A 27876-nucleotide genomic window follows, 5' to 3' on the forward strand; every position below is an offset into this window, starting at 1 on the left:
TGATAGATAAGTTATGTCTTTTCAGTGATTTGGAATTCGATGTGATCTACCAATTTTAATTAATGAATATTTTATTTTTAGTGAAAAAGAAACAAAGATGTCTTTCTTTGCCATATTTGAAGTTTTGTGCTCCCAACCAAGCCATTTTTTTTAATTTAAACATAATGGTAGGAGTAGAGACTCCTGCACTATCAAATGCACACGAAAGCATTAATGGAAAAAATGAGTATAATAGTTTCACACGAAAGCATTAAGGCAATGATGTTTCGCAAAAAGGAAAAGGAAGAACGGAATTTCATAGCTTAATCGGTAAAGACATTGTACGTAAAAAGCAGATATCGGGGTTAAACACTGGTACTTCCATTATTTCATTTTAATATAGTGAAATTCTAGCCACTATACTACTCGACAAAAAAAAAACATTTTTTGTCTTTATTTTTAAAGCGATCAATAATAAAATGATCAAATTGTTTTTGTGAAAATAACTCAGTATAAAATGCAATATATTATTATTACATATATGAGTAGATGTTTGAATTCAAAATTTTCCAATTATTTATTTTATTTAAAAGATAAAATTTTACCGTCAAATGACTTGACAACCAAAATATGATCAAATTTATTGTAAAATAAAAATATGATCAAATTTATTGAATTCTATTCAGCTACATAAGTATTTTCATATTTTATTTTATGGGATGCTAAATTGAAATTTCTATTTTTCGTTGTGAAAACATTGGAACAATTTTTTTTTTGGCTTTCACCGTCAGTTTAATCTGGTTTGGGGGTCAGTTCTTGCATTAAGTGGTTCCAGCCTCCTCTCGATCGCAGTTGCAGGGATCGTACATTTTTAAATTAAATAGAAATTCAGTTCTTCTTTTCTCTTTTTCATTTTTTATAAAATAATTTACTCGACATTATTAGATTTGATTCCTATTTTTATGTGTAGATTGTTTCTACAATAAATTATGCAAAATTACATTTAAGAATAAAAAATTTGAAACATTATTAAAATCGATGAGTACAAAACTACAAATTGGGTACTTTTTTTTTTTTTTTTTTTTTTTTGGTCAGGTAGCCTAGTGGCTTGAAATTCCACCTTTAAAGATGGATAAGTGGAGTGTCCAGGGTTCGAACCCTGGCTCCTGCATATAAAATGCTGATGTCCCAACCAATTGAGCTAAACTCATGGGGACCAAATTGGGTACTTTAGTAGTAATTGTTTTTAAAAGATTTTTAGTAGATTCCTATTTTTTCTATTCCATGTATTATTCTTTTATTGTTGGCATAATCTTTTTTGATTTATTTTTTTAACAAAACAATATTATATTAAAATTGAATTTTTATTTTGATGCATATCTTTCATCTTTGAAAAGTAAAATTAGTGAAATAGATTTGAAACATTATTATTAGGAGAAGACTAGAGAGAGTATAAAAAGAAGACAGGGCATTATAAATTTCAAATGTTTTCCCAATTTTTTTCTTCAATCCATCGGCAGTTTCTCACGCTCTCATCTCATCATCAACTGTGCAAATCAGGCAGGCAGCCTCCGCAACCCCAATGGTATGCTCTAACCAATTTCTTGTGGGGAGGTGGAGTGGAATGCAAGAAATTGTGTTGGGTAAGTTGGAAATTAGAAATCCAGAGTTATTTAATTCTTCGCTCTTATGCAAATGGAAGTGGAGGTGTTGAATGAGACTTTAGCACCTTGGAACGATCTTTTGAATTTTTGTTATGGTTTTTTCGCTGGTAATTTTCTTTGTGGGGAAGGGGTGGCGGGACTAAAAAATTCTTCAATTTGGTGGCGTGACATATGGAGGATCGGAGATACATCGGAAGAGGACTGGTTTAGAATTAATGTTAGTAACATTATTGGAGATGGCAAAGTTATTGGATTTTGGAAAAAAAATGGCTTGGTTCGGAACCATTTCGCGAGTTATTTCCATCACTGTTTTCTCTTTCAAATCAGCAAGATGCAAGCATCGCGAACATGGGATATTGGGTGAATAATAGCTGGACATGGCAGCTGTCTTGGACAGCAACGCTGCCTGCAGAAGCTGCTGTGGCAGCAGCCAAGTTGCAGCAGTTGTTGACAGAGATTTCATTGCGCAGGGGGCTGCCGGACAGACCAAATAGATCCCGCATCCAGCTGGTTTTTTTTTCAGTCCAAACATGCTATACGGTTATGCAGAACAGGTTTGACTCAGAGCTTATTGATATAAACACGGCAAGGGCATTGAAGAATCTGAATGATGTTCCATCGAAAATTAGTATCTTTGGTTGGAAATTGTAGCTTGAAAAACTACCAACCAAAGGAATTATTACCAAGGTTGTCAGACTCGAGAGTCTACTCAGACTCGCAAAGGGTTGTAGACTCGATTCGTAGACTCGTACGAATTTATGGAAACTTAAAAATGAGTTTCAAAAGCCTATAAGTTACTCATAAATGATATATATATATATATATATATATATATATATATATATATATATATGAAACACCAATTAACTTAAAAATTCAATTTTCAAATAAAAATTCAAATTTCAAACTCCAAAGCAAAAAAGCTCCATAATAAAACAAACAAAATAGCAATGCTCCGGTGAAATATATATGATAATGGCTTTAAACATCAAAAGCTCCGGTGAAATCATCACCACCAATATAATCATCACCATCATCTTCATCAAACTCTGCCCAAATAAAAACACATTTTTCGTCGATGGCAACTAGTTTCATGGTTTCTAATTCCAAATGTTGGGACTAATGTACTATTACGTATATATAGTAGAAAAAAAAAGGTTAAGGGTTTTCAATTATTATTTTTTTTTAATTTTTTTTTTTTTGTGTTTTGGGCTTTTTATGAGGATTTTTTTTTATATAAAAAAAAATTCTAGAAAAATTTATAGACTCGTAAACTCGCGAGTTTATACGAGTCTATGTGAATCTATTTGAATCTAATCGAGTTTATCAAAAACCGATTCTATGAGCGATCCAATTCGTTTTTGCTTCCTAGATACGTAAACTCGTACGAGTTTAAGAGGCTACTCGCGAGTTTGACAAGCATGATTATTACTAATCCTCATGAAAGGTGTTGTGTCCTAAGTTTTATGGATGAAGAAGATATTCATCATGTCTTTTTTCAATGCCGGTTCTGGGTAGAAATTTGGAATGACATTTATAGTTGGATGGTTATCAACTTTATACAATTTGATGCAGTATGGCAACATTTTAATATGTTTAGAAAATCAGCAAAAGGAAAACATAGAGCCAAGTTTAGTCATCTCATTTGGCTTGCTACGACGTGGTGTATTTGACGTATGCGCAACAAAATTGTGTTTAGAGGAGATCTTGCAAATATGTCTTCCTTGATGGATCAAATTGTTTACATTTGTTGGTTTTAGTTTATAGGAAGGATAGGAGGTAATGTTAATGTATCTTTTACTGATTGGTGTAATAATCTCTTCTACCAAGTTTTCTGTACAAGTTACACACTTGTTCCAACATATACATTGTCACTAACAAGACCAACATAGGGGCACTCGGCTTAAATTCTCCAAATATTAAATTTCTAAAATTGAAGAATACTCCTGATGCAACCGACATAAACTTTAGGTTGGTTAATTGTGATGAGCAACTTTTAGTGGTTGATATAATGTCGGAGAAAGTAAGTAATGTGTACAAGATAGACTTCTCCACTATAAATTATGTCAAACTAGAAAATTTGTGTGACATTGTATTATTTTATTCTTTTGATACTTGGCTTACGAGATGTTATGCATTGAGCAATTCAAGCAGATGGGGATATGAGAGCAACTCTGTGTATGTCACGAGTTTTTCATCTACAATATGGAGAGTGTATTCAGGGGATGATAAAAAATTTAAAAAATGCATCACGCTTCCAACTCCTGGTGAAACGGGCGACTTCATGTTCGATTGGTGTTTTGGACATCTAGGATACAAGATAGATTATTCTCTAGTTAAGTAACTTCCATATTATACACCATCTTGCTTATTGTCTTTGTGTTTCAACCTATTTTGTTTTTGCTTGTGTGTGAAACCTGTAATTTAAGTATAACTAGAATGAGGGTCTATAGTGATTCTACGCATGCTTTGAAGTTGTAGAAGGATGTTCATCCTATAACATTCCTTGTTTTTCCTTGGGGTGCAATTCATTTGATTCACCATATCAAAGTTGCAATTCATTTGAGTCCACACCAAAAACAAAAGAGTAATTTGGTTACCTTTTTAATGAACAACTTTGATTACTATCTATTACAAATAAAAATTAGGTCATGTTAAACGGTATCTCCGGAATACTTGTTAAAATTGCTAAAAAAGAAAATTAATGTTTGGTAAGATAAATTTGTTATATATTTTTAATTTTTAAGGTATATACACAAATTTCAAGAAAAATTTTCTTATTAATAAACTTAACCAGTGCCCAAGAGCGTTTAACATTTTTCTTAAAAAAATTACTGATGTTTTGAAAACATTCATTGAAATAAATCAATGCTAATATTTGTAAGACTTAAAATGCAATTTTGGCACCCTATTTTATTTTATGCAATTTTAGTCGCTCTATTTTACAAAATGCACAATTTTTATTCCTCTATTCTGTTTTGCGCAATTTTGATCTCCTATTTTAAAAAATTTAGGCATTTGATGATTTAATATTAAATGACATAACACATGATTCATGCTTATGTTTAGAAGAACACAATGAAGAAGTAACACACATAAATTTAATTTATTACGTTATGTTTCTAATTTAAGAAACGATAAAATATGATTTATATAATAGTAAATAAAAAATTAAATATGACGTAGCAACTCGATAGACATGTATCACGTGTCATTTCATTTAAAGAATGTGACATGTTATCAAAATTGAAGGATAAATGCAAAAGAGGACCAAATATTTGAATTTTTCAAAATAAGACGGACCAAAATTGTTTATTTTTCAAAATAAGAGGACAAAAAATGCATTTAAACGTAATTATATACCCACTTGGGGTTGGTATAGTGGTGTTGATTTGAGTCCTTGGAGTATGCTTCTCTGAAGGTATCAGGTTCAATTCCCCTTGATGCCAATTTCGGTGGGCTATAAGTCCATACAAAGCAAAAAAAACTCTGGCTTTAAATGGGATCCCGCAAGTGGGCGGTGAGATTGGTCCCCTTAATTTAGTCGGTTCTAGAGCCGGATACCAAGTTTTTTTTTTTTTAAAAAAAACATAATTATATAGGAGTAGAAAATATGATCAAAATTAGGGCTCGTCTTACTTCCAAAGCAAGTAACCAACAAATGCCACGTCGGACTAATCTGAACGCAACGCGGCAATCTCAGATATCAACTCTCTCTCTATTTAAGTGTTTTTCACGCGCCACCACTTTCCCTCTTTCTTGCTTAACGCGTCTTCATTTTTTTTTTTGAAACCCCTTTCACCACATTTTACCAATTAGGGTTTTCTCTTTTACGATTTCAATTATCCGCTATCGATTTTTCTCTCTTTTCAATTCAATGTCTCAGATTATTCTTCGACGATGATGGCTCAAACCAGAAATCACATTCAGAATCGGAACCAACAATTAGGTTGCATTTCCCCCCTTTTTCTTCTTCTCGTTTTACTTTATTTTCTTCAATGTCAGATTTTGATGCCATTATCATCAACCTTGTGTTTGTGCATTTGGTTTTCTAGTTTTCATTTTCTGTAGTTTCAATTTGAAAATTTCCATTCCTTATGCATGTTTTTTATTATTGCCTAAACAAATTTATACCATAATATATATATGCATGCATGTGTTTCTGTTCACTTCTTTTCAATCATGTGTGTGTGTGCTTCACTTAGATTGGATCAGTGTTCATTATTGTATTGTATGTTAGGTATTTAAATTCACGCTCATACAGTTAAACTTTGATGTGATTAGCCTCAGCGTCATAGACAAACGGTTGAATTTCGCGACTGAGTCAATGCATTGTCTGTGTGATTTTAAAATAGGGGGACTAATTTCATAAATGAGTTAAAATAGGGGGACCAAAACTGTAATTAAGTCTAAAGTTTATTTTATTATTGTAATAGAGTAATTTTTTTGTATTTGATTTTGGTTTTGTTCCTCTGTCTTATGTATATGCATTGAATGTTGCCTGGAATTTAATAGAGCTTGGTGAGATACTAGGTGAAGCGCAACATCGCTGGCTCCGACCTGCTGAAATATGTGAGATACTTCGCAATTACCGGAAGTTTGAGTTAACACCAAATCCACCTGTTAGGCCTCCTGGTATTGCTTATATTTTTCCCTAGTTTAAGGGCATCTCATTAATTATTGCTATTGCGATAGTACAAAATATTGGAATGCTTTCATAGTTTGGAGTTTACTTGTTCTATTGTTCATTCATGTATAATGGAGAAACTGAGAAAGTGATGATAGATCTCAAGTAGAAAGGTTTTATGTTAGCTACAGTACACGTGCTTGGTGTAAAGATGGAGTATTATTATGACATGTTCATTTTTTTTTCCAGCTGGGTCACTATTCTTGTTTGATCGAAAAGTACTCCGTTACTTTCGCAAGGATGGTCACCGGTGGAAGAAGAAAAAAGATGGCAAGACTATAAGAGAAGCTCATGAAAAGCTGAAGGTGTGCTGTTCATTTTATTAGTTGTAAGTTTCACTTTTTTAATTGAACCTGTTATATGTGGGTCAAATTGTTGTGTGGAATAACCTCATGTAACTGATATATTTAAAATACCTGTTACTTTCAACACAATACAAATGTAATATAGCATCTCTGGTTGCATAAGCGTGTAGCTTCAATGTTGGTCCTGAGATTCGGCACTTGATTTTTTATTTCCTTGTAATAGAGTAGTATACTAAATCAGTTTAGTCTCTATGTAACTAAATGACTTTAGGAAAGTTTCTAGAACTATTAGGAAGTTAGAAGTTTCTAGAACTAACCCAGCTTCTATAAATAGTAGAAGCTTCTCTTGTACAATTCAATGATATTATCAATGAAATCAGTTTCTTTCAATTCTTTGCAACTTTATATTTCTAACATGTCACATTCCAATTAAATTCCATTGTGGATGATACAGGTCACAATAGAGAACAAACATATTTAGAAGTGGTTCCCTATTGTTATGCCTTCTCTTATGAAAGTTATAATTTGATAGTTGTATCAAAAGAACTTATTTGAAAGTGGTTCTCCAAGTGTTTATCAAATGAATATCTTTATGCAACTCTGCACAATTGTAGTTTCTAGTTTCCTGGTTTTAATATTTATGGTGCCATTTTTCTCCCTTAGTTTATATTTTATTTTTTCGGTCTCATGAGCTGCCTAGTTAATTGTTTCTATTGCTGAGTGTAGGCTGGTAGCGTTGAGGTCTTGCATTGTTACTATGCTCGTGGCGAGGATAATGAAAACTTTCAAAGGAGAATTTATTGGATGCTTGATGAGTGAGTTTTTGTTATCCTGTTTTTAAGGATCAAGATTCCTATCTTTGGCTTTTTACAAGAATATTAGGCATGGTGTTTTTGTGTTTTTAGAAATTTAGAGAAATAATAGACCGGGTCTTAATTTTCCATTTCTACAAGTTACTGAAAAGAACGTTTTTCTGCTGCTATTACATTTTGTTCTTGACGGGTCAAGGTTAACAAATCGAAGCCTTAAAACTTATGGCTAGCAGGCTAAACCGGCAAGCTGCAAGGTTGGGCAAAATCTTCAATAAAAAAATATTATACCAATTGATAAAATTATTTAATTTAAATATTTAACATAAAAAATGAAATATTTTGTTAGTTGATTATGGAAAACTTAACAATCTAGAGTAGTTGAGTAAAGCGGGGCTAATTCGCTGACCTGCATCTCACAACCTTTGTGATCTGCAAGCAAAATTGACCATTCCATACTGGCCCTCATTTTAATGGGCTTATCATTTAAAAAGTTCCAGCCTTCATAAACTGACAGGATTGCTCCATGAGTTCAGGCCCTTTTTACATGGCTACCAGTGATATAAAAATAAATTCAACTTGAACATTCTTTTGGATTGCAGGAAGTTAGAGCACATTGTCCTAGTGCATTATCGGGAAATTGAAGAGGTATGCATCTGTTTTCTTCTATAGCATTTTTGTCAATGACATAATGTTTTACTGGAACCAGAATTCTTGTTAATCTTAGCAAATATTAAGCACAACTATGTTGATTTTCATGGTTATCTCTCTTGTAAGCATTTTTATTATGGATTGCGAGCAATCGCGAGTACTGGCTAATGCCTGACCCATAGATGGATCTCCCAACCATATTGTGGTTATTCAAATATGTTTTGGTTTGCATGTTTTAAATGGTTTTGCATGTTATTCAATTTCAAATATGGATTGTGAACATTCTTCACACTTTACAGGGCTGCAAGTCTGGCATCTCAAATTTGCCTGCAGTTCCAGTAACCCCGGTTGGTAGCTCTCAGAGTAGCTCAGTGCCTTCCTCTGCCAAAATAAGCTCACCAATATCTGTTGTTCAAGTATCTTTGACATCAAGTGCGAATGAAATTGATCAGCACAGAGCTTCTGAGTATGAGGATGACAAGTTACAGAATTGTCCTCAAGTCTCCTCTCATGCTCAATCTACCAGCAATTCCATGCATCATTGTGCACCTCAGCTTTCACTTGAAGCTACTGGTTAGTTGTGTATGATTATATGTATGAGACTTAGTCGAGTTATGGGGAATGATTTGGAATAGAATAGGAATATGTTTATTATCTCAGTTCTCTTGAAGATTATATATCTCCTTCATGCTATGACTGTCGTTTCTTATGACCAAGTATAAACAATGCAGATTTTCAGTTTATGGTAATGTTACTTGGAGAATTGTGCGCATCTGAAAATTTGTGGAATTATTTTCATTGTGATTCAAAATTGAAGTCTTTCCTTAAACTTTTTGGAGTAAATTTCACCTATAGAAAGGTTGATTTACCTCAATCCATCTTGTGACATTATCATCAATTTTTAAAAATTTTTTTTTATAAAAAATTATCATCATTTTATTTTGTTTGATGATCAGTCAAATGAAGATTTTAGTGACTAAGACAGTGCCTATTACATTGTTTCTCCCTTCACCATGACAATTTAACTGTAATTGTTTATTTCGCCCGTAAATATTTTGGCTGTTACGTATTTCTATAATTCCAGTTTTGTTTGGATGTTTTAATATGCAATTTTTTTTTTATTTAGGGTTTTCTGAGTTATTGAAGAACCCCTTTATTTCATCACGGACATCTCTTCCTTGCTTTTCTCCTAGTAATGACGTGCCTCCCTGGGCATTCATTCAGAACTCTAGCAGAAATGGAATTAATATGTATGATAGAGAACTTCATGTTCAAGGATCAAGTGACGGCTCAGAAGCTTATTTTACTGTTGCAGAAAGTAATGCAATGTTAGATGCTATTTGCAGGACCCAAGATGGTGTAATTTTAAGAGATAGGCCCATCACTGACGTGTATATGCACCCTATTATTACAGGAACTTCACAGACTGTTAATCAGGTGTGGTAATTGCAATTATCAATTGTACTTTTAAACTTTGACACCCTGCCTTGATTCCCTTTACGATTCCTTGTTAAATTTTACGGCTTTCAAATTTTGAGTCCTATGAGGTGTGACTATGAAGTATAAAGCTTTAACAGTATTAAGAAATCACTAGTTTGTCTATGCATCTTGTTGAGATATTCAAAATTATGTGTATATTCTGTTATAAATAGGATAGATTTTTAAGTCTGATTATGGTCTGTACACATTGATGAGTATAAATAAACACTCTCAAGTAACTAACATAAATTCTTTCTCTACCTTCACAAGTTGGTATAACAACCAAATTTTGAAAAGGACTTCCCCTTATCTGACAAAAGCATGCTAAAAATATAATAATATATTTTAAGAGTTAAGATAACTAACGGACATCCTGTGATCTTCTGAATTTTTTTGCAATGCAATTATGCTGTGTTCCGTGTAGTATAGTCTTACTAGTCACAATGTTTCCCCCATGTGACTTCTTTTGTCATGGTAGCAAGTGAAAAAGGAGCATGATCTAGGCTCATTTCATACCCCATTCAGTGATCATCCAGTTTTTGCTCCTCAAGACGGTGGTGCATACAAAGATGAGTTGGAACATGTTGAGTTTGCGGAATTGAAGAAGCTTGATAGTTTCGGACAGTGGATGGATAAGGAGATTGGTGGAGACTGTGATAATTCCTTTATGGCTTCAGATTCTGGCAATTATTGGAATACACTTGATGCTGATAACAAGGATAAGGAGGTGTCTAGGTTACGCCAGATGCAGTTGGATGTGGATTCATTAGGCCCTTCTCTTTCCCTAGAACAGCTATTTAGTATCCACGACTTTTCTCCAGATTGGGCATATGCTGGGGTTAGAACAAAGGTGTGTGTGTACCTTTTTTCATTTAACATAAATTCTCACACATACCTGAAATTCTCAAACACAATATAAAATTTGATTTTGATTTATTTCTTCCTTGTATGAAAGGTTTTAATAGTTGGCACATTTCTGGGGAGTAAAAAGCTTTCTGGTGAGACCAAATGGGGATGTATGTTCGGCGAAATTGAGGTTTCTGCTGAAGTTTTGGCAGAGAATGTCATACGCTGTCAGACTCCTTTGCATTCACCTGGTCGTGTTCCATTCTATGTTACATGCAGTAATCGGTTAGCCTGTAGTGAGGTCAGAGAATTTGAATATCATGACAATCCATCAAAATTTATAGGTCCCAATGGTGTTAAAATCTCACCAGAAGATGAGGTACAACTTCAAATTCGACTTCTTAGACTAGTAGAACTGGAACCTGACAACAAGTGGTTCAAGTGCTCTGTTCCCGAATGTGAAAAATGTAAACTTATGGAAACAATGTATTCCATGAGAGATGATAATGGAGTATTTGGAGAAACTTTCAAGATTGATGGAAGTGATCACAATAACACTAGAGATGTACTGTTTCAAAGATTAATCAGAGACAAGCTTTATGGCTGGTTGGAATTTAAGGTTCATGAAGGAGGAAAAGGACAACATATATTGGATAATGAAGGCCAAGGAGTCATACATTTGGCAGCTGCACTTGGATATGTATGGGCTCTGGGGCCATTAGTTGCCGCTGGTATCAGTCCTAACTACAGGGATGCTCATGGAAAAACAGGACTTCACTGGGCTTCATATTTTGGGAGGTCTGGTTGCTAGATTCTTTACTTCAAGAACTTTCTATGTTTGTAGTCAGTATTACTATGATTTATTATCTTGACTTAAAGCCTATATTATTTAGTTTATTTCATTCCTGCATTGTTCCATCTCTATTTGCTTTGTTTTGACAAATGAAATTTCTATTCTCAACTTATTTCAAGAATTTTTCTTTGGAAATTTAAAATTTCTCTCTCATCTACACTGGAACTACAGATTCCTTGTTTCAGGTCGTTCTTGTTTTTCATTATTGACGTAGTATTTTATGAACTATATATTAACTTTATATGATGAATGTGCATTTGTGCTCTGTTTTCTGTTTCCTTTTCAGAGAAGAAACGGTAATTGCGTTAGTCAAATTAGGAGCATCCCCAGGGGCCATTGAGGATCCAACATCAGCGTTTCCTCGAGGACAAAAAGCAGCCGATTTAGCTTCAAGTAGAGGACATAAAGGAATTGCTGGGTATTTGGCTGAAGCAGATCTAACAACTCAATTGTCTATGTTGACTGTCAATGAAAATGATATGCACAACATTGCCACAACTACAGCAGCTGACAGTATTTTTGAGTCTGCTGACGGTGACTCGTCATATCTGACTATGGATGAGCAGCACGGTCTGAAAGAGTCACTTGCTGCTTTCCGAAAATCAGCCCATGCAGCTGCTTTGATCCAAGAAGCCTTTAGGGCAAAATCATTTTGTCAAAGACAATTAACCAAGAGTAGTGATGATATCTCTGAAGAAGTACTTAATGTAGTCTCTGATTCTTTGAACAAGGTTCAGAAGATAGGCCACTTCGAGGATTATTTACATTTTGCAGCTTTAAGGATTCAAAAGAAATATCGTGGGTGGAAAGGAAGAAAAGATTTTTTGAAAACACGCAACCGCATAATAAAAATTCAGGTATTATTGCTCGTTCATTATATATATCACTAGGATAGCCTTATTGATGCCTTTCATGATTATTTTCAGCATCTGATTGTGGTCATTTTAACTCTTTTGGGGTGAAAACTTCTAAATTGTTATACGACGACTAGAGCTTTTCTTTGAGCAAATTGTGATTTCAATTAATTTGGAAGTTGCCATTTGTTGGAATGTCCATTTTTAGAGTCTGCTGCGTGCTTCCTTTCAGATTGCCAACTTCTTAATTATTATATATTAGATAGGCATTCTATTTCTCAATTTATTTTAACCGCCTCATATGCATTTACATCCTCTTTTAGCCTTTTCTTTTATATATAGGCTCATTTTAGAGGACACCAAGTTCGCAAGCAGTACAAAAAAGTTATTTGGTCTGTTAGCATCGTAGAAAAGGCAATACTGCGTTGGAGGCGGAAAGGAGCTGGTCTGCGAGGGTTCCGGGTTGGGCAGCCGGTTGGTATCATGGCAAAAGATGCTGAGAATAGTGACGACGAGTATGACTTTCTTAGCATTGGACGGAAACAGAAATCAGATGATGTAAAGAAAGCTCTTGATAGAGTTAAGTCCATGGTTCGTAATCCAGAGGCAAGGGATCAATATATGAGGCTAATCATGAAATATCAGAATTTTAAGGTAGTCATTAATATTGTGTTCTTTTGTCTGACCATACTTCGTATACGATTGAGCTTTCAAGCTTTGTCAACCCCATTATTTTTATATGTCAATTCAGAAGGTAGATACCATCAGTTTCTGTTGATTAAAAGCAAATCTTATTGGTTAAATCTGTTTTGCTATCATTGAACAGATTGATTATGGCGGAACCAGTCAATCACAGCATGTTGACTAGACTCTGTAAGAAATGAGGAACAGTGGTGGCACTTTTAATACTAATACTAATGTCTTACAGGCATACCTTTTTATGTATCTAACATAGTATCTAGTCTCTATGGACTTTGGAGAGTCTGTTGATTTGAAAGTAGAAAAAGGAAGAGGGAAATGTATATGCCATTTTATTCCCTTTTTCCAGTGAAACAGCAGTTTTAGTTGGAAAACAGTTGAGATAGTGCATAGGCTCTTGGAATATATGAATGTCAAAATTAGAACATACACAAAATTATATTTGTCCAATGTGCATGTTATATGCATCTGTAATTGCATGTTTACTGTCGGCATCCTTTAGGCCTTAGATTGAATAATTATATGGGAGATTCTTGTCCCGCCCCCATCATTTCTAAAAACACAAAATTTATTCGGATATTATTAGGATTTAGGATGACTTCATGTTTTTAGAAGTGGTGGGGAATAAACGCTTTGTATTGATCATGTATGAGGTTGTCTTATTTACACATATTAAACGAGTAGTAGGCCACCATAATGCTTCTAGGAGTGCCGAGTGCAACGTCGACATTTTACTTGAAACATAGTCCACTTTTTATAGTAGTATAGATATAGATTGAATTAGAGATTTTATGGGATTAAAATCCTTCGATTTTTTAAGTTGATTAGCCATTATTGTTACTTGATGCCATATGAGTGTATTGAGGGCTGATTTTGTGGATTTATGATGTTGAGGTCAATCCTGTAGTAAATTTTGTATTCTTTATACTAGATTAAAAATTATTAGCATACGACTTATATTCAAAGAGATATGTTAAATTTACCACATGTAGCTCTACACGAATTTTCACATAAATCTTTCCTTTTTTCGTAACATTTATGTTATTTCGGTTTATATAAACCGATTTTTTTTTTCCATGTTTAAAATAAGTTGGCCAATTTTTTTCAAAATACGAGGGCAAAATGAGATTTTAGGGGTATAAAAGAAACCCTGGAGTCGGTAGAGAAAACATCTGCATTTTAATCTCTTCCCAGCCCCGTGTTTTTTTCTACCCACGTGTTTCTATTTTTGTCCTTGGTTAAAAACTTCAGAACGCGTTTTCCGAAAAAAAATTTGCCTTTGAAAATAACTTCGGAATGTGTTTTCTAAAAATTCCCAAATTTGGACTAAAAAACTTCGATAAGTTTTAACCAAGAGCAAAAATGAAAAAACGGGGCAGAAAAGGACAAGGGGTTGGGAAGAGAAACTTTCATTTTGTTATCATAGTAGTTTTCTATGCATTTTGTTATCATTCTGCTTATAATTTTTTATGGTTTCATTTTGTATTTTCATACTGATGGTTCAGTTGATGATGTGCTGTATGTTGACTGTGATGAGCAACACAAAAAGTTAGTGCCCCAAATACATGATATGGTGTTCTTTATAGTTTTATTGGGAAAAAATGAAATAAAAAAAATGAAGTGTATGAAATATAAGTGTATATATGCTCTGTACAGTGCATGTTTATCGGTTGAGAGTGAAAACTAATATGTTGCAGCCCTATCAATTAAGTAAAATACTATGTAAAGACTATAATTGAAGTCCAATAATCCTATCTCAACTAATAAAAATGTCGAAACATTCCAACCGATTCTCATCGCCTTTGTTACAGTTTTTGTCAAACATAAAAAAGTTATTATTTTTATAAAAACAAAAGTAATTTTCTTTTTTTTAAAAAAAAAAAAAAAACTGTAACAAAGGCTTCTATCTTTATTTAATAACATTTATACTCCCTCCGTATCAAAATATAATAACTCATTGATCAATACACATATGTCGATACAAGATTTTGATTACGAATATGTTTAATTGTCTATTAGTAAAAATTATAAAAATTTGATATTTTAAAAATACTTATCGAAACAAATCAAACAAGATCTTATATGATAATATTTACATTTATATACTTATAGAAAAATAAGGTCAAAACAAGACATATGAACAATGTATTTAGTCAAAATAGATCTTATAAGATGGGACGGAGGGAGTATTTATTAGGGTGCTGTAATTATTTTTTTTACGAAGTGTGCTGTAAATTATATGCGATAGTTTTGGAATGACTATAAAATGAAATTTTTCTCACAAAAAGTTTCTTCAATCTAAAATTGAGTTTTGTGGAATGGGGGGATTAGGATTAGAAGTAGACGTACAAAGAAAGAACCAATTTTTTTTTTTTACTTTTTCTTGGTAGAAAGCTTGAAGGCGAAACTCCTCTTGTAGAGTACTGATCTGGACATAGATGATAGAGTGGGAAATTCTACAAAAAACACCACAATAGATTTTACATGATGTGACAGAATGTGTTTATACATTTTCTGAACTTGTCAAAGAATGAGGGTATCTGTACAGTTTAAATTAGAACATGTTGGATCAGCCACAAAACTATTGGTTGTTTAGCCATGCAAATTATCACCAGAAGATTTGCGGTAATGAGTAAGCTCTTCGTTAACCCGAGCAAGAAGTCGTTCAGATTGTGACAACCTCTTGGTAAATCTGACATTGCCCAAATTTTGAGCTCCCTTATCCTGTAATCCACAGAATGAAATGCCCATAATTGAGATGGAAAGTTTCATTGTAAAATGATATAAGTAGACCCTACCAAAAAATAGAAAATTTAAGTAGACCTTAGTCTTTGAGGATTGTGGAACATGTTGAGAATTTCTTGTCCCAACTAGTGTTTTAACCATGTCATCCAATTCTGCAATCTTCCTCATGAGATTGGTTTTGTCCATCTACAACAATTGACAGAAAAAACCATAAACACTAATCAATTTTTTTTTTTAATACTTACAAGTTACATGGTAAATAAGATCACAATGATGTGTTGCGCCCTACCTTCAACATTTCGTTTTGTGCAGAAAGCAACTGATCTCGCTCTTGGAGTTGTTGCACTGCTATCTGAGTGGCAAGCATATCTGCCTCTTTAGTTTTCAGTTGTGATATGCAGCTGAGCACAGATTTAATATGGTGAGAATAATAGAAATGAAAATTGTGTACAATTTCAGTATTCTAAATTAAGAAAATTGATTAGAAAGTAAAACCGAGCACGGATAACAGAGCAGTCAGACATGGTTTGTAAGATCAGTTACCTCTTTCTTTCTTCAATGAGATCATTAATATGTTGTCTAAGGTCGAGATTCTCTTTTTCCTAATGAGAAAGAAATGTCAGATAAAATAAACACATAATAAAATTTACAGCACACCATAATTTTAACATAGAGAACCTTTGCAAAGAACTCTTCTCTCTGTTGATGAGCTTCCTCCACTAATTGCACGATTTGGTTTTGGTCTATTAAATTCTGGAATTTACCAGAAGAAAAAATGCAGGGCAATGAGAAATCACAACCATGAAAGTTCAGAATATAAAAATAAATCTGAACTTACTGCGTAGTTAGTAATGTCCAATTTGACCCCGAGAAGGTCCCGAATGACATCATGAGTCATGCTTTCAGTAGCAGCCAGCCTTGTTTGTAGCATGCAAACCTGATCCAATATAAATTCAGCCTTGTTTCTCAGCATTATTATAGACAGAATCTATATGAAAAGTAGTTATGTTATTCTAACACCTTAATATCCTCTCTTTGACCATGAGCTGCCACCATTAGTTTCAGAATGTTGCTTAGCATATAAAAAAAAAAGGGTCAAAACACTATGCCAGATGTAAAATTAAGGTGTAGAAAAACATTTCCCTTTGAAAAGATATCCAACATAAAAAAATGGAGATTTTAGGTTTGGATGAATAACAGCTAAACCAGATCAAAGTAGATTCTTGAAGCCATCATTTTCATATTTTAATTATTTTTCATTTTCTATTGATTTATTAGCACTTCTAACCATCAATCATATACAAATGATATGAATGTATACTCTCCTAACATATTCAGTTCTACTCTTGGGACAGAGACTATAAAAGGATAAATACCTCTTTTTGCCGGCTAGCTGCAAGTGCTTCTAGTTCTTGTACACGGAGCCTTGCCACTGACAGTTCTTGATCTTTCTCCTGATTCATCTGCTGAACAAGATTTGAAATGCATCTGAATGGTGAGCCAGAACCTCTAGTCCTTGTTGAGGTTTTCTCAAATTTTTCTGATGTTGAATATGACATATCTGTTTTCACTTCGCGGAACATTGACTCCAGGCACTTGTACTAAAAAGAAGGACAGGGAAGCAAAAGACGTGGGAACGTAAGAATAACATGATAGAAAATCATCTGAAAACTACTTGGTAAAATCAGAACTTATATTGTTGTGTACCTTCTGTTGGTACTGCAATGATTGGGCTTCAGCATGCAATACAATTTCAGAGACATACTCTTTGCACTTTTTAATCTTCAAAAATAAATAAATATACAAAATGTTAGACTTCCAGAAAAAACAATAAGTGCAATTTAATTGATTTTTAAAGAAATTTCTTGGAATTTAAGAAGAATACCTCCTGATCTTTCTCTGCATTTTCCTTTTCAAGAAGCTTTATCTGAATCAGTGCCTCATTTAGTTCCAGTACTTTACTAGGTAGTTGCCTACATCAGGGTTTTTTATGTGATGGAGAACAGAGAAGTCGAATCAGAAATAGATTACAATAACAACAGTTGAAAGCCCTTTTCCCAAATAAATAGAGTCTGTTATTAGCACTAATCTAATTTTGAATCTCTACATCATTTGACTTGTCAAGTTTTCAGAGTTAAAATTATTTCAATCTCAACACTTGCATTTGGTCAATATTAAACTATAATACAAACCAATGAAAGGGTAGAAGCTCCAACCTAGATATCTTCTCTCCAGTATGAACACTCGTGCTTTCTAAATCTGAATTTTGGGGTAAACTCTCAACTAACAGTATCCTCTCTTTCAAAGCTTGTAGTTCCACTTTTAGCGAATCACTAATTGAACGATGTCTTTCTACCTCCTCATCCATTTCATACACCTAAGAGCAATGCAATATAGTCAGGAAAAAGCAAATACATAACAGATTGTTTGATTAACCTTCGGAGCCATCTCAAACAACAAGCCTGTATTGTACTGAAATTGACATTGAACATTAACAATATTGCCCAGCTTCAACTAACCTTTTTCTCTAAAACATTTATGGTAGATTCAAGTTCCTCAACAGAATGTTCCAAAATCTTGACTTCCTCTTCCTTTTGCTCAGCAAAGAGCTTACTAGACTCCGACTCCTATTAATGAGATTTCAGTTCCATAAAAGACGGTTCCAACAACAACAATAAGAATTTGAAACTAGAAGAAATAAACATAATAATCAGCATAAAGATACCTGACGAGCTTCCATGGCAATAGCTTCCTTTTCATCAACCAAGGAATAAACCATCTCAAGCTTGTCATTCAATGCATGAACTTTTTCATAAAGTTGGTCTCTCTCCATCATCACCTGATTTAGTTCATCCTCTATGCTTTGAAACAAGGAAAGTGATTGGTTTTCCAGTGAAGCTGTCAAATTAGAAATTTCATTTTCCAAGCCTCTAATCAACTCTTTGTGCTCATCCAATTGCTCTTCAGCTTCCTTTTTGTTGTCATACAATTCTCTTAAAAGATCCCTTAACTCCTCATTTTGATCAGCATATTTCTCAATTGATTCTTTAGCAAGCTCAAGCTCATTATTTGATCTAGTTAAGGCCTTTTCAGTGTCAGTAAGAGAAGCTTCCAGTTTTTTGTTTTGAACCAGTATATCATCAAGCTGACTTGATTTAATCTCTAGCTCATACCGAGCTTGGCTTAGAGAAAATATTAACTTCTCAGTCTGATCCCTAATTTCCTTACTGTTAGAAGTTGATTCCTGCAACAGCCTAAAGTCAAAAAGTAAACCTTCTAATAACTCTTGTTTCCTCTCTAACTCCTTTTTAAGAGCCGTGTTTTCATATAATGCTCTAACATTGGGAAAGTCTGGTTCCTCTTGCACATTTTGGATTAACAGATGGTGATCTATTTTCTCTATACCTTCATTAACGGTACTAGGGACAGGTTCCGCAATACTTGAGCAAGTTTTTGGCAAATTATGCAATGCCCCCTGTCTGGCTGATTGAAACTCATGGTTTACGCTAAAGTCAGCAAACTTACTGACAAGCTCTGTTAAACAGCAACTGTACAAAGCAAAAGATTCAAAACCTCCATCCATAATCCGTGAGCAAATATCTTCTACTGATGCCCTTAGGCTGTTCACAAAGTACAGTATCTCCTGCCCCATCAGATGAACATCAGAATATATTACCTTGAATTTCTTCTCCATATCGGTTTGCATTTGTAAAAAACACTCTTCTAGCGTGGAAATTGAATTTGTCATCTCTATCGAGCTGAAATTGATGTGGTCCTTCAGTAATTGATTCTCTTCCTCTGCATGGGGTGTTGAAGATTTAAGCTTTTGAATCTCTTCTGACATGCTTGCTCTCTCGATCGTCAAGTTTTCACTAGCCTGCTTCCACAGAGCAGTTAACTGTTTTGAATCTTCAAATGCTTTTGTCAAAGCATGTAGTGTGAGATCTGCTTCTTTCACCGCTGCATGAGCTTCCATAAATTTGGTTAAGAAGCGCTCATCAGGCTTAATATCCCTATAATCAAACACCTGAATCATAGGCACATAATTAAAGAACATAAGAGACATGAATATATTCCTGTCCAGTAAAAATTGTGATGACTGTACATACCTCTTTGTCGCTCTCATAGCCAACTTCATCTTTCTGCATCCTCAACCATGAATATGGAGCCACCTTTTCCAGCTCTGTCATATATCATTACATCTTTTAGACTTTTGTATTACATTTCAGATGACTAAATACAAATGGAAGTGGCAAAATGGATGGAAACAAGGAAGTAGTAGTAACAAAATGTTACCTTTAGGGCAAGAAAGGGATCCATCATCTAGTTTATTGAGGAGTGCGGGAAAACAATTATAGAGTCTTTGGAAACCATCATATGTGGCATTTAATTCTCTCCTCAGACTGGACCTTGCTACTACATTATAGATTGGCCTTCTCGTGAACTCTGCTGTATTTGATGAACTGCAAGCATCATCTGATTGAATTATAATGCCTCTTTCAGAATTTAGTTGCTCCTTTTTTTCATTTATTTCTCCAGCTAACTTAAAGTCATAATTACTTGTGAATCCATGTGACTTTCTTCCAGAAGCAACACTCTCAGTTTCAGTTGATAAATCAGAGAGTGAAGAACTATCAGTGCTCAATTCATCAGCATCTATGAAATCTTCATCTGCCAGTTGAAATCTTGACACATCTACGTCTTTGCTAATACAATTATCTATGGTATTCAATCTTCCATTCATTAAAACAAGTTGCTCTTTTATCTGATGCAGAGTGTGATGCTGGTTTGCAAGCACTTGACAATTACTTGTATTTGATGTCAAGGAGTCAACTGTATAACCATCAGAACTTATGTAGTGCATCTTTAAATCCCTTATTTCTTTCCTCATATCCTTTGTTTCTTTGACTATGTCTTGAATCAAATCCCTGTAAGCAGAAAAAAGACCCAGGACACCAGTTTGAAAACCTTCTGTCTGCATTCCTGTATCTTCAAAACTGGTTTTTACAGCATTCTCCATCTCCATTACTTCTAGTTTTGTCAACTCAACTTGACTCATAAGATCATTTAGTACCAAACTATATCCAACATCTAGATTCTCAGAAGTAGCACAATCTCCGAAACTGCTTTGCATATCTAGATTAGGGATGGAAATGTCTTCAACATCATTATTCAAGTGAGCTGCATTAAAACTATCAGAAAGCCATTTTGCAACAACGAATGCAGCATCAGCTTGCTTAGCTGCTTTACAAAGTTGATCGTTTTTATATTTTATTTCAGCTTCCAGAGTCTTTATCATATCGCTCTTCTCATTTAACATAACTCTTAATTCAATTGCCTCTTCAGTGCCATTTTCATTGTCTAGATGTTCAAATGCACTTAAGGTTAAAGTTGCTTCCTTTAAGGAACATATTTTCACCTCCATGTCCAATATCATCTTTCGTGCATCCTCCAAGCTACTTTGTAGTTGATGAATTGTTTCCTCCTTCTCAATATACTTTTTGACAGCCATGCCAACATGTTCACTAATCCAAGCATTGACCTTTGGAAATGAAGAAGAAATATTTTGTACTTGGCCACAGGCATCTTTGAGAGATCTAGAACCTTCAACAAGGAATGTTATCAGTTCCAAGATTGCCTTTTCCCAGTCCAAACAAAGTGACTTCATTTCCTCTTCTTTTGCTGCAACCACATTTCTTAGCTCTGTATTTTCTTGATCAATGGAGCATAACCTCCCTTCTAACTCTGATTGAAGACTGGCAACCTCTTCCTGCAAATGAAGAATTGTGCTGGTCGTCTCCATCTCAACTTCTTGACAGACTCTTTCCATCTGCTGTTTTTGAGATAACTGTAATGCCCATTTCTCTTGATATTGGTCATTAAGTAACCTCACTTCTTTAAGATCCTTGCTCATTCTTTCCAATTTGGCTTCTAACTCTTTGTTGTTTTTATATTCCCATGTAGAGGATGGCATCTCATCACTAAAATCACTTCCCACAGATATTGTCTCAACCTGAAATGTTTAACTGATCATGATAAACTTGATTATGAAATTCGAAAACAAGAAAGCACGCAAATACTTCACTTTCCTAAAATAATGACCACGAGTACATGTTAATCCATTAAGTATCTTTTTAAAACATATCCATAAATTGTTCAGGAGGTGGATAATGGATATATCTAATTATATTTGCATACATTTTCAATAAACATAGTTTTATTTGCATACATTTTCAGTCATACGGAAAACCCAGTACATAACAGAGAAAAACTATGATATGCAGCAAAACAACGCATTTCCGTAAATGGCACTGATATATGTAAAACAGGCCAAGCATGTGATTATCTGTTGTCAGAAGTTCATCAGGATGCTCGAATGAAGAACGCAGAATCTGAGCGGATGAAAAGTGATTAAACATGACAAAACAAAGGCTCAGCAAATGTGTTCATGAGGACTGCAGTATTTCATCATAAATACTTACAGAATTAGACTTCACTTTATTGTAGTTCAAATATTTTCCAAGTTCTGTCTGTAATTTATCTGCTTCCCTGTAACAACCAACCACAGGAAAAAGAAAGGAAGAAATTTGTCACCAGTCTACTGCAATATAGTTTTTGGGAGTACAATTATAGCATCACTATCACCACAATCCATAGTCACATAATCCTGATATGCAAAAAGAAATTAAAGACACAAAATCGGGTTTTAATTCCAAACAGTCACATGTTAAGTTTTTCACATTCACATCATAGCCATCATCTTTACTAAAAGGAAAGCATAATGTATGATGGCTATGCTTTTTTCAATCCTATTAATGAATTAACGAAAAACTATTTTAACATGCATAGTTTTGAAAATGCTTTTGCAACCATGGTTTATACCTTTTTTAAGAGTCTCTAAAGAATAATCTACAAATTATTTATATATAAATGATTTTTAGAGAATAAAAAAATGGGCCCAATATTATTATTAATAATGATATAAGCCAACTGTCTACCTAAGCAACTTAGAATTCATATTCTGGCAAACTTCTAACTCCTGTGTGGCATCAATATCCTGAAAATTCAAAGAGCATAATAAGTGAAAATAGGAAATCTTAGTAAGAAAAACCAATATTACACGAGTAATAAAACTAAAGTTGACCTGATTTTCATTTTTCATGGAGAAAGTAAATTTTTCTTGGAGATGGACCAAGAGCTGCACAAAAATAAAAGGCAAATATTCATAATCACACTCAGCTACAACATGAGATTTGAGTTTCATCTATCAGGATAGGGCAGGACAAATTCTGGAGTCTAGCCAACCTGATCGCGTAATTCAGAAAGTTCAGCCAGCAATCTTTCCCGCTCTCCATGCTCATAGAAGTTTTGGAATCTGGTAGTAAGTACTGAAGCAAAATGAGTCATTGGCAACCAAAAAGTTATTAGAATTTAAGATATTATCAGATAGTATCTGACAATGCAACTTACATTTCCAGTTGCTGCAAAAGTCTATCATTCTCCAAAGCAAGTTTGGATGATTCTGAATTTTTATCAATCTTCATTTTAAGAAACTGAATCTCCTCTTTTAAAGCCCTATTTTCCTCCGTAAGATACTTCTCAGCTGATAGTTGACCATCTACCAACAATTCAAGTTGTTTAATTTTCTCCTCACAATGCCTCAGCTTAATTGAATTATGCTGAGCATCTTCATCTTTTTGTTGAGCCTAGAGAAATGTGATACAAGTATTTTAGCTCATAATATTGTATCTTATTCACATATTATGCTCTAAGCTTCTGGAATAACAATTATGCTCTTTGAATTACGTGTATAGAATTAGATAAAATTATCAAGGGATTTTATCTAATAGTAATAATGATCATAACAATTAGCCTCACTAATAATTAGAGCTGTGATTTCTGCAGATCAAACGCATGAAAGCTGCTTTGGTTGGTGCCTTGAGGAGAGAAAAAATGGCCGAGACTACAATCCAGGGTTTAAAGGTCGAAATTGATCACACAAAATGCTTGGTATGCATAATTGTTATTCCAGAAGCTTATGCATAATGCATAAGCTTCTGGAATAACAATTATGCATACCAAGCATTTTGTGTGATCAATTTCGACCTTTAAACCCTGGATTGTAGTCTCGGCCATTTTTTCTCTCCTCAAGGCACCAACCAAAGCAGCTTTCATGCGTTTGATCTGCAGAAATCACAGCTCTAATTATTAGTGAGGCTAATTGTTATGATCATTATTACTATTAGATAAAATCCCTTGATAATTCTATACAGTCCATTATCGGATGAAGTTCCCTGATAATCTTACAACCAATAATACAAGACTCTCATGGTTAGTGACACATGACGTACCTCTTTGTTTGGAGTAAGTAGCTTGTGATCTGCTGTCGCTCTTTCTCCCGTAGAGTTGTGTTCTTCTGACACTTCACTCAACCTACAGCTATCAGAATTTGGCTCCAAATTTGACGCCAGTGGTGGAAAAAATTTATTCTTCGTCAGAAAGGATAGTTGACCCTGCTCCAGTTCAGTATATAAGTCAGCCCCATGATGTAGTATTGTAGAAAATATCAACAATTTTGAACTCTTTATTTAATACCTTCAATTGTTGGATTTGCCACTGCAGTGCACTTATGTCACCAGAAGCATCTTCATTCACTTTTGCCTTTTAAGAGAACGGGGACAAATCAGTTAATCTAATCCATACCTTATGTCAATTGAAAAAAGTACCATGTAGCATGCAGCATTGTAGTATGCAATTCTTCCCCAACCCCCTACCCAAAAAAAAAAACAGGTATGCATGCATTTATATAGGCTAGTACATTGTTTTGGATGAGCTTGGCTCGCTGGGCAAACTTCAGAGTGCTTAATGTTTCGTTAGCAGAGCTGCATGGGAAGAATAATCAATATTAATGATAGAAGAAACAAAAAATGGTAAAGTCCGTTTTATAATTTCAAGCAACCAAATGTACAAACCAAATGGATGGGCTGACATTTGCAATGATCATTGTTTTTGAGTTTCCACCTAGAGAATCCTGCACAAAAATTTGGGGGGAGTACAGTCATGTTACTAGAGAATAATGCACTAGATGGTACGCAACATTCATCGCATTTTTTAGAACTTCGTCTATCTTACCTGTAGAAGAAATGTAAGCCTTGAATCCCTGTAGGGAACATGCCTAGGCTTCCCATGGGCTAAGTCAACCAATGTCATAATTACCAAGCTAAGCACGTGTAAAAACAAAATAACAAAGTCACTCACTTGAACATAAATATTTAACCACATTATATTGACTGAAAGTAAATCGATCAATAAACAGGTCCTTGATAGTTAGCTACCCAAGAGTTGACAATGATTTATTTATATTTGCAGCTTCTTTCAGACGTTCACTGTCAGCTCCAGAGCTTTTCTGCCTAGATGAATGTGCAAGTTAACACATGTTAAGAAAAAGAAAAGCAACAATATATAAAGATTCTGACCATAAAAGTTGTATTTACCTTTCAGAACCAGCCAGATCTACCAAATTTAACCTTGCAAACCGGAAGTGGGTCATAGAATCTTTCTCCCATCGGCTTTCAATAATGCAAGTGAAAACACTGTGAGACCGACTGCTCTCACAGTTCATATGAGTTGCAGCCACCTTTCTATTTGCAGTGCCCTGTGATATTTTGTAGGAGAATAACATCATGCAGACATGATCACGCTTCAAGCATAAAAATATAAATGGTAAGTTCAAATTGCAGAAATATTTGATCATAAAACTCCACCTGTACCAAAAGCCTCAGAACATCATTGACTGTGACTACACTATGTTCAGTAAGATTGTCAACATATACCCCCTTCTTCATATCTTCTCTGAGCTACATATAAAATTGAATTTTAAACTGTTACTCGGAGCATTAACAATTACTGCAATCAAAATAGATACAGGGAATTGTGGATTACTTGGAGATTTGTTGATGAAGGTTCTAGAAGATCAGTTATTTGCTCATTGTATATCTCTAAAAAGGAACATTTGCAAGTGTATTTCAATTTACAATCCTTCCCAATCTCTTCTTCCTAAAAAATAGCAATAACGGTGACTTAGAAGCCGCATTAAATAAATCTGAAAAGAACATTCTATTAACATGGAAACATTATTCTAAGTATCACACCGCTTTAATCCTCGCAAACAAATAGTCGAAAACTCTTGGTGTTATCCCACTATCTTCATCGAGGCTTCCTTGTGTTTCTTTGATCTCACCCATCATGGTATATGTTTTTCCACTACCCGTCTGCAGAAAATCAACCACAACTTCATTCAGCAACAAACATAACAATACACAAACAACTCATAGCAAAATAACAAAGACAAAATAAGAAATCCTCTACAGTAACATACCTGACCATAAGCAAACATACAACTGTTGTAACCAGACAAACAATTCTCCACCATGGGCACTCCCGCAACTCTGAACAGATTTTCCTACACAAGTTCACAACCAAATTAAGCATTTGAACTAAAACCTTATCTTCGACATGCCAATTTCACTGGTTGAAATTTCTTAGAAATTGAGTTGGGCCTAACTCAACCCTACAAAATCGGCTTGTGAGCTGGGGATTGCTCCCACTTATAAACAAATATTCAGGCCATCTTCCATCCAATGTGGAGCTCTTGACAAAATTTCTTTATTTCAAATTTCAAAATCGACGAAAACAATTAAACTCATGTAACTTTGACTATTTCCATTTGGCTAAAATAGCAACTCCAAAAATAACAATTCACAGATTTGCATGCAACATTAACACTATACGAAATTCGAGATGCACCTGTGATAAAGTCTCACAGCCTATATGATCAAATGTGAATCTGGTTTCAGGATGACCAAGCCAAACCAAAGTCTGCGCACTTTCCTGTTTCAAACATCTTCCATTTCCTTGTGAAAGCTTCTCCATATTACTCAACGGTCGAATCCTTATCAACACCTGAAAACAACAATACACAAAATTAAAACCTAATTCCACATAAACGAATCACGGTAGAAGAATGAGAACACAAATCGATGCTAAAACGTATGTACCTGAACATTATGATCCGTCCAAAACGAAGGATCGTGTTTAAGTTCAAAATGCTGAACTTGGGTTAAAATTTCAGTTCCTTTCACAATTCCTTTACCTAAGCTAACTCTACTACTTCCTCCACCGAGCGAAACTCTAGAAGAATTTCTAGCAGGTGTACTCTGCGCTGAGTTAGATTCGGAATGTAGCTTTCCAGTCCGAACTGAACCAGCATTCCCGAACCTATCGGAGGAAGAACGAGCATGTCGATGAGTTTCGGATTCGTGACACTGTGATGGATCTGGTATGGAATTGAGTGGAGTTCGTGGTGGTGGAAAGTTGATTGGGTTCTGAGATTCGAATTCGTTTTCGTTTGATTCGATTTGAGAGTTTCTTCGAGTCATGATGTTACGAGTAGAAGTAGAAGTGGTTGTATTTGTTTCCTTTAAGAGTTTGTTATTAATGCGGTTGGAGCTTTGATTTGGAATCATTGTTAATGCTTCTTTCTTTGAGTTCTTAGATTTCAAGAGGATTCAGTTCTGTTCTTAGACCCGCTTCAATTCAAATTCCACTTTCATAAATTGTAGTTGGGTCCCTCAACTATTTGTTTATTTATGTTAATTAATAACGTTACCTTAAATTCAAGTTTTAAATTTCAAATTTTTTTCCTTATTTTTGTTGTGGAGCCTCTTCTCTAGCTACTCTTTCCTAGCACGCTACTACTTTGATTTTTTTTATTTTATTTTCTTGGAAAATTATTCTATTATTCTTTTTTTTCTTTTTGTCTAAAATTATTCTAGTATTAGGTCATTTAACTAATTTGTTGATTTTATTTTTCATTTCCTAATTAAATATTGATATGTTAATACATCATACAGTAACGAAGTTTTCGAATAAAGATAGTCTTGTGGTGCTCATATCTTTCCTCTAAACAATTTCATAGGACAAGTTGAACTTTTACGGTAAGATATATCTATTTTGGAAATGGATTGTCTCTACTGCGGGATAAAATCTAGTGAAAGATATATATTTTATCATATTTTTTTAATGATTAAAATTTTGTGTTAAGGAAAATAGGTGGGTGAGATTTCACTTGACATAAAATGTCACATGAGAGAACCCCACCTATTCATTTTTAAGATCCCCGTGAAGATGGCGACGAAAGAATATCATGATTTTTATATTTTGTTGAACAAATATTTTATTTTCTTCTTTAATCGTGTCACCATTACCTTCCCCATCTAAATGGATTTCAACTTACAAAGTCCAAG

General features: G+C 34.2%; 2 protein-coding genes across 9 annotated transcripts; one reads left to right on the forward strand and one right to left on the reverse strand.

Moving 5' to 3' along the window:
* The first annotated feature begins 5400 nt into the window (after positions 1-5400).
* LOC123907218 (calmodulin-binding transcription activator 2-like) lies at positions 5401-13262 on the forward strand. Of its 6 annotated transcripts, XM_045957391.1 has the most exons (13): positions 5401-5592; positions 6159-6278; positions 6520-6635; positions 7362-7450; positions 8047-8092; positions 8395-8668; positions 9222-9345; positions 9442-9532; positions 10053-10424; positions 10530-11218; positions 11560-12130; positions 12470-12781; positions 12954-13262. In XM_045957391.1, exons 1-13 carry the CDS (start codon positions 5544-5546, stop codon positions 12993-12995), a joined length of 2895 nt encoding a protein of 964 aa, XP_045813347.1. In that variant the 5' UTR covers positions 5401-5543; the 3' UTR covers positions 12996-13262. The 6 variants fall into 6 exon arrangements, with proteins under 6 accessions (XP_045813347.1, XP_045813346.1, XP_045813348.1 ...); XM_045957390.1 differs by having other exon boundaries at positions 9222-9532; XM_045957392.1 differs by lacking the exon at positions 6159-6278 and having other exon boundaries at positions 9222-9532.
* Positions 13263-15280: 2018 nt separating this feature from the next.
* LOC123907220 (kinesin-like protein KIN-12C) lies at positions 15281-27190 on the reverse strand. Of its 3 annotated transcripts, XM_045957397.1 has the most exons (33): positions 26629-27190; positions 26378-26533; positions 25950-26033; positions 25723-25842; positions 25514-25627; positions 25336-25428; positions 25066-25226; positions 24907-24981; positions 24704-24791; positions 24544-24602; positions 24390-24453; positions 24167-24232; positions 23923-24084; positions 23651-23755; positions 23042-23277; positions 22877-22946; positions 22716-22769; positions 22570-22628; positions 22054-22120; positions 19868-21584; positions 19681-19754; positions 18297-19598; positions 18091-18198; positions 17788-17948; positions 17457-17544; positions 17279-17353; positions 16948-17172; positions 16410-16508; positions 16250-16324; positions 16115-16173; positions 15861-15972; positions 15650-15757; positions 15281-15550 (listed from the first exon to the last, which is right to left on the reverse strand). In XM_045957397.1, the coding sequence occupies exons 1-33, from the start codon at positions 27094-27096 to the stop codon at positions 15419-15421; spliced, it is 6636 nt and encodes a 2211-aa protein (XP_045813353.1). In that variant the 5' UTR covers positions 27097-27190; the 3' UTR covers positions 15281-15418. The 3 variants fall into 3 exon arrangements, with proteins under 3 accessions (XP_045813353.1, XP_045813352.1, XP_045813354.1); XM_045957396.1 differs by having other exon boundaries at positions 22570-22769; positions 26629-27162; XM_045957398.1 differs by lacking the exons at positions 22570-22628; positions 22716-22769; positions 22877-22946 and having other exon boundaries at positions 26629-27162.
* Between the last annotated feature and the right edge of the window lie 686 nt (positions 27191-27876).

Source organism: Trifolium pratense, linkage group LG2 (genome assembly GCF_020283565.1).
Source record: "Trifolium pratense cultivar HEN17-A07 linkage group LG2, ARS_RC_1.1, whole genome shotgun sequence".
Lineage (NCBI taxonomy): Eukaryota > Viridiplantae > Streptophyta > Magnoliopsida > Fabales > Fabaceae > Trifolium > Trifolium pratense.